Below are 13,401 nucleotides of genomic sequence, written 5' to 3'. Positions count from 1 at the left end.
CTTCAAATTATGAACACAGGAGTGCTTGTGCCATCTATATTCTCACCATCTATGAGAGAGACAAATAAATTGACAGATGGATGTAGACTAACAGACATATGCAAAGCAACAAAAATAAAAGTAGATACTCACAGGGCAGACATATAAAGACAAACAACCATACACACACTGTCACACTTACAGGCAATTTTGAGTCACCAATTGACCTAACAAGCATGTCTTTGAACTGCAAGAGGAAACTTGAGTCCCTTGAAGGGAGACAAGTGTAAACATGATGAAACCCCTGAGAGGAGTACAAAATAAGAACCTATTTTTTAACATTCAATTCAAAATGATTGACTCCCATTTGAGTTTTGCCGACATGACGACAAGAGATTTTTTTTTTAAGGTATGGACATGATACATGTGTAATTTTCATGCAAGTAGGTGATATCCAATTTTAGGGGCCAATTTTAGGCTCCGAAGTGCTCCCTTAATAATTTAAGGGAGCACTAAGGAGCAGAGGCACTCCTTAATATCTCTTCTGATGCATTTGCAAATGTTGGTGTTTTCTTGGGCATATTAAAGCCACCAAATATGTGATCACTTTGGGTCCGAGACAGAAAAATAACAAACCCATGCACTACAATAGGGTCCTGGCACTGCTTTCAGCTCTTAGGCCTGTAATATGTTAACAGAAATACCAGGTCTTGACTGAAGTATTGTGATTATATTGTATTTTCCTCTGGTGATTCCCACTGCTGGGACAGACTCCTCCACCTCCACTTGCTGTGGACTAGTGGTTCATTTTATGCAGCTTTAGAGGTTTGTTTCAAGGTGTGGAGCAGTCCCAGCCGCCACATAGAGGTTTAGTTAAAGTGGCTTTTTTCCCAACTGCTGTAAATATTGCAGAGGGAAGAAATCCACTCCACTGCTCTTTGTTCCCACTCACTTTTTAACTGTTTACTCTGTCCGCACTCGTTTGCCTGCACTGTGCTCCCGTCTGGAGTTTGATGTTTCATTTGTTTTGAGTGAAGTGGTTGAGTGACTGTGGGAGTGGGAGTTTTGAAGCCAGATGGATATGAATGTGAGAGTCCTCATTGTTCCTGCCTGAAAACTCCAGGTCCTGCTCCTGCTGAGTTCAGTCCTCCTCATTTCCTCTGCAGCACTCCTCTCCTCGTCTCTGAAACAGAGGGAGTCCTCTTTATTTCCAGCTTCTGTGCTGTGATGAGAAACACCAGCTAACTAGGCCACTGCATAATAAGCAAGAATAGCAGCAAAGTGAAATGAATAAAAAAAGAAAAGGAAAGAAAAAAGAATCTGTTCACTTGGGGAAAGCGTTCCCTACATGTGACTGCTGACAAAAGTAAATCAGCAAGCAAATATTGTCTTTATTCCTTTATCGCAGATGCATACATTTTTATTGCTTACATTTACCTATAGCTGCTGCAGAGGTGCTTCAGGGTTCATGTCTCATTTCTGCAGTGAAGCCCCTGAGCTGTGCTGTCATTTGACTGACGATGCACCTTGCTGACTTTTTCATTTGATGTATTTGTCAACTGCAGTCCTGGGATCCCTCCTGGTGCTGCAACATTTCCATGATACTCAGCATTTTAGCCCATGATTCACTTTGTCAACAGCTTCATTATTATCTACAAAAAAGTGTCAGATACCGGTGTCTCCTCTGTTTCTCTTTGATGCTTTTTACAGGGGGGTCTTTCTTGTACCTTACTTTGTGTTCCCCAATTGTTGCTCAACTTCAGTTTTGATTGTTCTAAAAGGCTATTTTTAGTTTCAGGATAATAATGGCATATTGAAAGAGAGTTTACTCTTAATGCAGAACCTACTGACATGTATCACCTGAATCTTCTGGCCCGTTCAGCCTTCTGGAGTTTCGAATAAGTTTAATCTCATTGTTAAGCTGCCCAGCACACAGTTTTACAATTTTGTGTCATTCTGGCATTTCTAGCAGTGCTGTTTTTGGCTTCGGAAGTACTAGTTTTGAAGAAACACTAAGGAACAACTGTGCACCATCTGCTTAGTGTCCAGAGACAGACAGACAAAGTTTGCCATTTTTTTGTAAACGAAGTGTAGCCAGTGTTGTGCAAGTTCAAACAGAAAACTACTTCAAGGTTCAGTTCATACAGTCTAAAACGAATTAGTACAAGTTCAGAGGTTTTTTTTTTTATTTTGAATTAACTTCATGGTGTTATTAGACAGGTATTAAGTGTAAAAGCCAAGAAATCCGCAGCTATGAAAACTTAGAAACACACATCTAACTGTACAATCTGTCACCAGAATATATGGCGAAATGATCAGACTTTAACACCCCAATACACAGGGAAAATCCTGTAAAGTAAAAAAGCTAAGGGTAAATAAACACTGAACAAAAAAGTGAACTATTCCACATTCTCAAAAAGCTACACATCTCTAAAGCTATACTGGCCTGTTTGGATTCGTTCACAAAACTCCTTCAAATGTTCACAACAGCTGGCTTCACAGGTACCACGAACTAGCTCTTGTTTACTAGACGCAAAAGCCTTACCAAATGCCTGTCAGTTGCGTAAACCTGACTTTGGCTAAAATAAACACCGCACTCTGTAATAGTAATGTTCGATACTACTGACTTCCTTTCCAATCCGATACTGAATAAAATTCAGGCTGGTATCGGCGATACCGATCTGATACTGATACTTTGTGCAAATACACCTAATGTGTCTGGTAAATCTAAAAAAAGTAGTGTATTTCTGAATTATTTATTTATTTATTTTAAACTCGTAGAATATAGATGTAGCGGCCTCATTTACGATATAGCCAAGCTAATACAACAACAGAAAAACTAAACAGAAGACACAGGCACAAAAATAGAAGCTCAAGGAAAAAGGGTAACGCAAAAGATAAATATATGCTTTTCATCTTTTCAATACAGTCACAACTCACACAGCTGTGGCAACAAATCTCTTTAGAATGTACATTAACTGAGAGAAAAGAAAGGAGACCCACCCGCCATCCCGCCCAAAACCCACAGACTTTGATTGTGTTCATTATTAAAGAGCGTATACTGCAATTACAACGGATTCCCGACTAAACAAAAGCTGCACATCAAAATCTTGGATATCAAGACTATCAAAAAGGGCACAAACAGACAGGTCGCACAAAGAACTCAGCAGAAGCTTTTTTATACAACTAATCCCAGTAAAGTTTCCAGTGCCCTAAATGTTCAAACTAAACCCCCCAGAAAAAGTCTATCTACAGGTAAGTCAAGTCCCGGCAGGCACCTTGGATTACAACTCCCTTCCCAACTACTGTAGAAGCAAGTGCATTTAATAATCAGAGATGTGTGTGTGACAGACGGGTGTGTACGGAGAGTGTGAGGGCACCGGAGGTTTGGTTTGTTTTCAAATGTCTTATTCGAATATAATTAATTCTCCATTTTTAATCAGAAACTAAATTTTCATGCGTCTTTTGTCATACTTTTGAATATTTATCCGTCCAGGTGTGAACTAAGATGCTCACAAATCGTTATCACGTCTTCCTGTGAACACAATCATACAAAATATGTGAAAATGGTGTTTTAAACACACGAAAAAAGAAAATAAGTAAACAATAAAACCATTAAAATAAATTATTGTTTAATTATTAAGAACTAGAACTAGTAGTTCCCACCAACCATGCATCATTTAGACAAGATCTCAATGGTTTAGTTACTTTCCACTGTGTTCCTGTTAATGATATACATAGCCTCAAATGACTGAAGTATCAAAAGTATCGATATTTTGATTTGAGAAGCGATTTTAGAGCATAAAGATCTGGAATGGGAAGTATCGATATTTCAGTATCAATCCGCACATCACTACTCGGTAACTGTCTGTAACTCTTGATGCCCGTTCCTGTTCATGACCTGTAAACTGAGCAGTTCAGTTCATCGGTCACCAAAATGTGAACACGTTCAGTTACGTTCAAGTAATTTGTTGTTTAAAAATGTTCAGTGTTTTTTTTTCAAGAGGGTTTCTTCTTTGCAGATGTGCTGTGATAATGATCTCAGAAAGCTTTTATATAGAGAACCAGACTTAAGAAACCCAGTGATGTAATATAAATTGTATTGAAGTCAACATAGGAGAGGGAAAGGTTGTTAGAAGGGTCAAAAATGGAACTCAAAGTCGAGGGCAATAATCATTTCAACCCACACAATGATTTTTTATTTATACAGCCAATTTTTTTTATATCCAATCACTTTGTTTGAGATGTCAAACAAGCTTTGTTTGGTAAGAGATGGTTTAAGTTTTAATGAAAAGATGACTGAAGACTTTGAGACCCCCAAAAACAGCCAAAACATTTATGAACTTAGTCCTGTAGTCAAAAGTTTTTTTCTTATCCAGCTAAACAGGCAACATTCACGCCCCTGTAATGTCTCGCCTTCAATATAAATGTGGTGGAGCCATAATGGTGTGACCAAGGCATCATGGGATCACTGTAAACCAGCAGAGCAGGCAGGGAGGAACAGCATTGTACGTGTGTACATTTGTTTATACGTCATGCCTTTTGTGCAACTCCATACAGCAATGTAAAATCACACACTTGAACAATGATATTATGCCATTGGGAGATCAATATGAAAGAACATAACTATGATAACAGTGAAGCATCATAGATAAGTCGTTGACTTACAAGATATCAAGTACCACCCCATAAGACTTGGTATAACCTGTACAAGGGAAAAATTGCTTTACGTAACTTTACGAAAAATAAACTCTACTGGCACTTCACTGCTTCTTCCCTGTTTCTCCTTTTCTCTCTCTAGTGTAGAGCACGACTTCCGTCTGCAGGAAGGGCAGGTGGTCCGCACATGGAAGGTGGGTGACCCTCCTGAGGGCATGCCACAGCCCCCAACACCCCAGCCCCCGACACCCAACCAACAAGACTCCCCTCAGCCGGTGCGACCCCCCGCCACCACCAAGAAGAACAGGAAGAAATGCTTCTGGTTCCTCTGAGAACCACAAGACAGCGCAAAAGACACTTCGATACTGTAATGCACTGCTTACCCTTCTTAAAAAAATACTAAACTATGGAAATGTGATTAAAAAAACAAGTGTGAAGTGAAGTGGAGAATTAAAATGCAAACACAAAAGTGAGGTAGGAGGAAGAGTAACAAAGGTTATGGTTTTAGCTGTTGTTGTTGGAGATGATGGGATTGGTTGACTGGGCCACACATGTTGTTACTGCTTTTAAAATGCCTCTTCAGCACTTAGAGGTTTGAAGTAAAAGTGCTGAAGTCAAATAAAAGCAAAAGTTCAGTCCACACATGAGTCACAGCAAGGAAGCAATTAGGAGGTATAAAGAGAATATATAGCGAGTGGAAGGGGGCAAGGGGCAGAGTACAAGAGGCAATACATAAGAGAGATGGAGAATATTTATAAAAGATGAAACGAATAAAGTTTATAGGCAAAGAGAGAAAAGACAGAGAGGAAGTATTCATCTTCATTTATGGACTAATGAGGGTCAGAACACCAGCTTTTATATCCAGAGACATTTAAAATAATTATTATGACCTGTATTTAAAACTTTTATTAAACTGTAATTGATGAAAAAGAATTACATGTCTACATGCACACACAGCACCCACACAAACACATACACACACTATAACAAACATATTTACATAAAAAGCATATATAAATGGAGAAAATGAGTGAGATGAGTTCTGTACATATCAGGGCTATTCTGCTTGGATGCTATATTTCAGATATGGATTACTGCTCTATAAAAGTATTTTACCACAGCTACTTGTGTTTGTTTTTATTCTGAGTTCAATTTTCTTTGAGCCATTGTGTGAAGGAAGTGTTCATATACTTGTCTTCAAGTAGCAATATTTTACTGATATTTTATATAACAATAATGCTTCATGGTATGAACCCTCTAGGAATTATTAGCAGAATCTGCAGCTCCACTTGGCTTCATGGAGATTTATTTTGACCGCCAACTCAATATATAATATATACATATATATTTAAAGTAATGTCAAATCAATCATCAATCTTTATTTGTATATTGCCAAATCACAACAAAGTTATCTCAAGACGCTTTTACAAACATAGCAGGTCTAGACCATACTCTATGTTAAATTATTAACAAAGACCCAACATCAAGACAGGATACGATCCAGTCCCCTCTGACTGACAAGACTCTGTTAGGCTTATCTCATCTTATTCCACCATGAGCATTGCACCTTGCAGAATTTAGCTAGTCACAGCGGCAAGGTAAAACTTCCTTTTAACAGGCAGAAACCATGAGCAGAATCAAATTCATGTTTGACAGCCATCTGCCTCGACCGAGTTGTGGTTTGAAAGAGTGATAGAGGAGAATGAGAGAGAGAGAGAGAGAGAGAGAGAGAGAGAGAGAGAGAGAGAGAGAGAGAGAGAGAGAGAGAGAGAGAGAGAGAGAGAGATGATAGTAATGAGACAGATAGTAGTAGCAGTAGCTGTTGATGCTGGAGTCCGGAACGTCTGTAGCAGTTTGAGTCTGGAACGTCCACAGCAGCAGGCCGTCTACAGCAGAGATCCAGAGGAACCTATGAGACAAGGGAGCTCAGGGACTCCAGGAAGGTCTATGGTTAGTAACTTTAATGAGAGTTTATCCCCTTTGAACCTTATTCTACCAGAGTCTCAAACAGCATTCTTTTTTGACATTTGAAGTTGTTTTAACTCTAGCTATCAATCTTTTCTGTGTTGGTTTTGACACTGTTACCCTTCACTCAAAGCTAAGTGAGGGACTGATAGAAATACTGCTCTTTCTGGCACAGTAACCACCACAATAGTACCATTACTTGGAGACATTTCAGCAGTTATTTTTTAGGACACAATGATTGATAAGTACTTGTGGAATTCTAGAAAAACAGATGCAAAAAAGAGACGCCTCTCAGTCCTCAGATGGTGGAGAGCAGCCTACTTTCCTGGACACTCCGGGGCAAGTCACTGGAAATTAAGCCTCAGCTGTTTGATGGCTGCGAGAGAAGCCCCAAATACTGCTGCTTTGTAATTCATGACACACATAAGCTGCTTCTATGAGGCTTCGAGGTGGTACAAGATCATGACCTAATTTATGCCAAACTTTGGAAACTGGTAGCTCTCAGTTTGTTTTCCTGCTTGTTTGGATTTGTACAATTTCTGCAAGCTTCCTCATTGCCTCAAACAAAGCAGTCAGAAAACAGACTCTTAGTTTTTCAGCTGAAAGAGTAATTGGAGGGAAAATGCATCCATGTCAGGCTGGAATCCACGCAGGCTATCAGTGTTGTCACTGCCACTTTCTTGTTGAGCTCTCATGGCATGAGTACACAAGCATGTGTGTATACATGGGCAAATACAGACATCAGCATAAGCTGGTTCAACTGAGACTCAGTGTTCTCCAGTTTGAAGTTTCCATGAAACAGCTGGAATTTTCATCACTTTGACAGGGAAATCTGTAGTATTGAATGCCAGGAGAGTAGCATTGAAAGAAACCCAGGAACATTTTGAGAGTTAGCAAGCAATGGAAGCTAACCAATGAGCTAGCTCTATTTGGTAAATAGCAGATTTATAGTCATGGTTTAAGGGACATAAAAACCCTAGAAAGTGATTCATCAGGGGAAACAAGCATTACAGTGGCCTGCTACATGACTAATCAGGCTAACACTGCTAGCTTTTCATCTCATGAAAAATGTTGTGGAACATAAAATTCTACCTGCTAGTGCTTTTTCTTTTTAAAAAAAATATCATCTCTCTCTGTATTCCACACTCTTTTCTTAGATATACTGTCTGACCTGTAGAATGAGCAAAATTGAAAAAAAAAACATTGTCACATTCTTGGGAGAAAAATCTGGTGTTTCCAAATTCTTAGAAGGCATAAGGGATATGAGAATGGGATGCTAACCCATAAGCCCATAAGTCTAGCTCCTCTGTTGGTAACTTGCAGAGTTCAAAGTCATGGTGGGGGGATGTAAAAGTCCAGGAACTGTCTGAATGGACAGAAAATGTGTAAATGTCCCTAAGCTCAGGATGCCAAGAACCATAGCACAGGAGAAAACGCTGCCACTCATCAGGTCAACTGTTATCTTATCAAATCACAGAGAAATTTGTCAGTCAAAAAGTGATGCTGTTGATCCTGCTGGTTAGTTATGATAACAAGGATATTATCAGAACCATCATCTCTGTCTTTTTCTGTCTGCTTGTCTTGGTGTATAGACACTAACTGATATTCTGAATAAGTACATAACTTATTCAGAATTATAAACAACTGGAAAACGATTTCTATTAAAAAAATAGTGTATGGACAGAGTATAAATTTGAAGCATATAGGAGAGGAACTTGAAGGAATTGAAACTCCAGTACAACACAGGGGTTGAGTAGCAAAGTTCAATTGTTGGTAAGCATGGTGTGCTTGTCTGCTAGCTAGCTAGCTCAAAGGGCCTGGGCTTGGGTTGGTATCTTTAAAAATTCAGAGTCATAGTGAGGAGACAAAAAAAATTAATCTGTTTCATTGGACAGAATTAAGGGTGACTGAAGAGGAGGAACTATGTCTCTGTCTACTTGTCTGATATGTTCTTTTCAGAGACACTGACTGAAATAGATATGTCATTTCTAAAACACCATAACAATTATAATTTCTAATAATGGGCTAATTTGGAAATAATATATTGTATTGTGCAAATTCCGATGTATTGGAAACCCCTGATTTGGTAAAGGAGAGCAGCAGAGAAAGGGGGGCTAGCAAGCAAACAATGCTAACCTGCTTGCTAGCATGTAGGTCCTACGCTTAGAGTTGCCAACAGTTGCGTATTAGACGGGACATCCCATATATTGGGCTAAATTGGTTTGTTTCATACGGGACCTCAATTGTCCCGTATATTAGCTATTAACTCTTGTAAATACAGCAGACTACACTGCAGATCCTTGATCAGATAAAACAGCAGTGGCAGATCATGTGCCAATCACACTGCCTGTCATCCAATCACAGGCCCCCATAAAACTTTGGCTGTGCAAAAGGAGAAAAGACTGCTTGAGTCAGTCAAGAGTAGCAAAAAGTATCTATGGAAAAAGTACATTTGGTGAGTCATACTCTTCTGTTGCATTTCATTTTTCTTTTGCTTTGTTTTTTTATGTAAAGAGCCAAATTGTGGTTTCTTTGAGATTTATTCATATGAGATTACATGATGATACAGTAAGGATTAAAGGGAATATACACACTTTCTGCATTTCCAGTTGAATCAGAATATCAATATACGCTGAATTCACACATCATCTTCACACCACCATGGCACCGTGCACCTGAACTTGTGGAACCAAATTATATGAACCAAACCCAGATAAGATAGATAAGATCAGGAAAGGGGCAGGAAAATCAAAAGGGTTATCAAGCATTTGATGCTAACCCGCTTGCTAGCTTGAAGGTCCTGACCGTCTGGTCACCATCTGGCAGATTTAAAATCATGGTGGAGTGTTGTGAAGCCATGAGGAACGGTTTCATTAGACTAAAATAAGTTAAAAAAAATCTAAATAGATTCCAGTCAATTAAAAAAACTACTTAAGTCATTGTTGGGGCAGATACTGGCAAAATTTTACAAAATATACAAGATGTGACTATCAAAAAAGGACATAAATATTTGTGTCCTGCAGTGCTGCACTGAGGTTTAGATGTAAAAACCCTGTAGCTGTGCTTACTACTGCTTCAAAACAAGCAAGACATTGACATACACTCTCACCGTCTCACAACCGCACAGCTAACATATTGTTCACAGACCAACACAATGAATTATCTCCCCCGCAGTTGTTCCTCTCTCCCTCACAACTAGGCACATGCTTCCTCCTGGTAGCTCTGTGTGTGCCTCGCAATGCTGAGAGGAGTGTAGAGTTGTCAGTCATTAATCTGCTACAGCACAGCCTGTAATCCTGATGACAGAGCAGAGCGGGCTTACAGAGAGCAGAGAGGATCTGAGCCCAGCCTGGAGTGGCGAACAAAGGAGCCAGAGAAGACTGGCTTTGAATCCATAAAGAGAAAGGAAATGTGTGAGGAGGTGTGTGTGTGTGTGTGTGTGTGTGTGTGTGAGAGAGAGACAGAGACAGAGAGAGAGAGACAGAGAGAGAGAGAGAGACAGAGAGAGAGAGAGAGAGAGAGAGAGAGAGAGAGAGAGAGAGAGAGAGAGAGAGAGAGAGAAGGAGGATTCTAGGTTGAGGTAGGTAACTATTTTGTCAGCAATGCAGCAGTGCAATTCAAGAATGCTGGCACACACAAAAGGGAGAAAAGCTTAGCATAGAAAGCAAACCATAGTGTCACACTGACACATCAGGTAAATGGGCCCCAGTCTAGTCTGGTCGTTAAGGAGCGCAAACTCCATGGCTCTGCAGAGAGAGAGGGAGAACAAGCCTATTCTGGGGGCCTCTTCAAAGAAACATCAAGGGGTCAAAGTTGGCTCACGCAATTCAGCGCAACATCAGTCGAGGCTGGGCTGAAAATGAAGGAGAAAGAAAAAAAATAACCATGTCTTGAGGCATCAACAAGCATGCATAATGGGCATGTGAAAACAACTACAACTGCCTCTGCATGCTGAGAGGAAGCAGCAAAGCTAATACTGCATGAGTCATTGAGCTTAGGCTGCTCCACAGATATTATGTTTCACTTTACCACATTACAACTAAAGAGGTCATTTCACAGTCAATCAGCAGTAGAAGGAGTTACAGATGTGCATGAGACGTAACCTGTCCGTGAGTCCAGCATCAGAATAATCTTATTTGAAGGCTTATGCAAAGACATGATGCAACATAAACTGCGTCTTTTCCCAATGAGTTAATGATGATGCTGATAAACAAGCCCCAAAGTTGCAGTGATACTTAAAAGCATTTTCTTTTCTTTGAACTGAGAAAGGAGCCTCATTAGTGACCGAATAAAAGAAAAATATGGATTGAATGTGGACCAGGGGATTCAAATTAAAAATACACCCACATGCATGCCCACACACACACAGGCACACAAAGACACAATGCCCGGGCAAATCCTCTAGCTTGGCTCTCTAGAATTCAGAGGAAAAACACACATGCACACACATTGTATCCCAGTAGCAATGCGGCACTGTGCGAGCATGTGTGTGTGTCATAGGGACATGATAAATAATGAATTAAAAAGTACCCGTTTCTCGACGACCTGCCAAGTTTCTGAGTCAACCTCGATAGCTGCAGATTGCTTCAATAAAATATGAGCTAAATTCTCCCCTGCCACAGCTGTCACTGATGCAAAAATGGGCAATGAAATGTAAATATGTTGCGGCTGGGCTCAGGAGGACACAGAAACAGTGTAGACCTGTGACACATGGGTTCTAAATCTGATGAACACTGCACACGTAAGAAATATTGCTTCATTTCTATGTGGAGTTTTTCTGGCAGGCTGGGTAAGGAGAAGTAAGACCTCAGTGTGCGTAATCCATCAATAAATGGTACAAATTTTGATTCGTTCTTTTTTTTTTTTTACATTTTTGCACTCACAAGCTTCAAAGTGCACAGTAAAGGTTTTTCAAAAAAAGAGTGGAATGATATTTGACAAGGGCCGAGATACTGGATGATGTTCTGAAGAACCTCCTGTATTCGTGGCTTTGGAGGAGCATCAACATGGGAGCTGAGCTGAGAGCAAAGTTATTCACTGTGTGCTCATTCCTTCACTTGTAATGATTTTTGTTACACAATTTCAAGCAGCATCACAGAAGCTAAGGCCCTGAATTCAATCATATGTTTGTTCATCTAAAGGCTAAAAGATATACCCCAGATTCTGCATTCTGCATGTGGGTGAACATGCATGCAGGTCAGTCGACATTCAACAGGTTGTTTTCTTATACTTGTAGATAAACCTACAAGTGTATCTTCTCAATTTTGTTTCAAACCTACCTTCATACAGAGTTTGCATCCATAATTTAGCTTTCTTAAATCTTGAACCAGGCCATGGTCAGCCTGACGTTAGCTCTGCTTGAAAAAATGCAAGCCTTTCATTGCCTGAAATTAGTAATATTCCCTCAAATGCTACTGCAGACCACTGAACCTTCTTGCCTGTCTATCCATCTGTTTGTCTTCCATTTCATATATCGTCTTTACAAAGACATAGACATAGACTCATTCACACCACTCATTGGTTTCTGAAGAGGCGTAATGACACTCAAATACAGAATACAGCATATTGGAAATGCTGATTCCAACTAACTTCTGGATAATCGAGAAACTGACTTAGATGCGGGGTGTAGTCTGCTGAACAGCTACAGTTTCCCCACCTGTCAGTCAGAAAAGCCATGCCCACAATAATCCCTAATTATGCAAAACTCCAAATAAAATGAAAACAGATTAGTTATAAAAAAAAATCATCCTTCCATATGGTTGTCAGGAGTAAATAATGAGGTATGAACCATCTTTGTACCGGGCTTTAAAGGTTTAATTCTGCTGCAAAAATTAGCATTTTATTATGCTTCCTAAACTTTTTGGACAACCTCAAGAAGAAGAAAGTTACTTTTATTAATCCCAAGGGGGGAAATTCAATTTTTTCACTTGTGCTATTTTTTGGACATGCTACACACAGTTTTTGGTATATACATACAATCATGCACACACATGCAGTGAACATGCTCAGAGTGAGGATGCTGCCATCAACCCGCGCACCCCAAGCAGTTGGGGGTTCAGTGCCTTGCTCAAGGGCACCTCGGCAGAGCCCAGGCAAGTGAACCAACACCTCTCCAGCCACCAGTCAACTTGCCATACTTCATCCATACTGAGACTCAAACTGGCAACCCTTTGGTTCCCAAACCAAGTCCCTATGGACTGAGCCACTAACGCCCCTCAAGTTAACGCTTGTTGAACTGATGCTTTTGAACTCAAGCATTGGCTTTATTTTTCAACACTGGAGGCTGCTGCTTGTATCTATGTCGAAAACATTAAAGCCCTGTGTCTACTAATGGCGTTTTTTGCACCAGCAGTGCCTTTTCTATACAAGATCAAGGCAGTTCAGTGTTTTTCATGCTCAGCGTCCTCAGCACAGAAATGCCCTTAAGAGTGGCATCATCTTTTTTTGGTTGCTGCGCTCACAGAGCTCCTGAACAATAGTTAAATCAGGAGAGACAAAGTTTGAAGAATTAAATGTTATATTATGTTATTTTATTACTCTATTGGAATATTTTTGTGAGCGTAGGATTTACCTTTAGAGCACTGCCATACTAATCAAAATCCCTTCCCTCAAACTGACCAATTTAAATCAAGAAGGGGTGGGACTTGGGATACCAAACCAGGACACTATTATTTTTTATTGTTTTTACATTGTTTTTGTAAAATGTCCTTCAATAGATGCAAACCTTGAGCGTAAATGGTGACTTAAAACAGATGTATTGGTCACTTCCGAGGGAAGCTGAAGTGCAGTGAAACAACT

General features: G+C 39.9%; 1 protein-coding gene across 2 annotated transcripts in view; it reads left to right on the top strand.

The window, feature by feature from the left end:
* Window positions 1-5,758, top strand: part of LOC117831541 (mucin-2) — a 38,869-nt gene extending 33,111 nt beyond the window's left edge. For both annotated transcript variants that reach the window (XM_034710270.1, XM_034710269.1), the window contains exon 3: window positions 4,781-5,758. In XM_034710270.1, coding sequence (XP_034566161.1) covers window positions 4,781-4,970 — 190 coding nt within the window. In that variant the 3' untranslated portion in view covers window positions 4,971-5,758. The remainder of the gene's footprint in view (window positions 1-4,780) is intronic.
* Window positions 5,759-13,401: the final 7,643 nt, after the last annotated feature.

The sequence above is a fragment of the Notolabrus celidotus genome, chromosome 19 (assembly GCF_009762535.1).
Source record: "Notolabrus celidotus isolate fNotCel1 chromosome 19, fNotCel1.pri, whole genome shotgun sequence".
Classification (NCBI taxonomy): Eukaryota; Metazoa; Chordata; class Actinopteri; order Labriformes; family Labridae; genus Notolabrus; species Notolabrus celidotus.
Note: the sequence above shows the minus strand (reverse complement) of the source record. Positions and strands in the feature narration are given on the sequence as shown.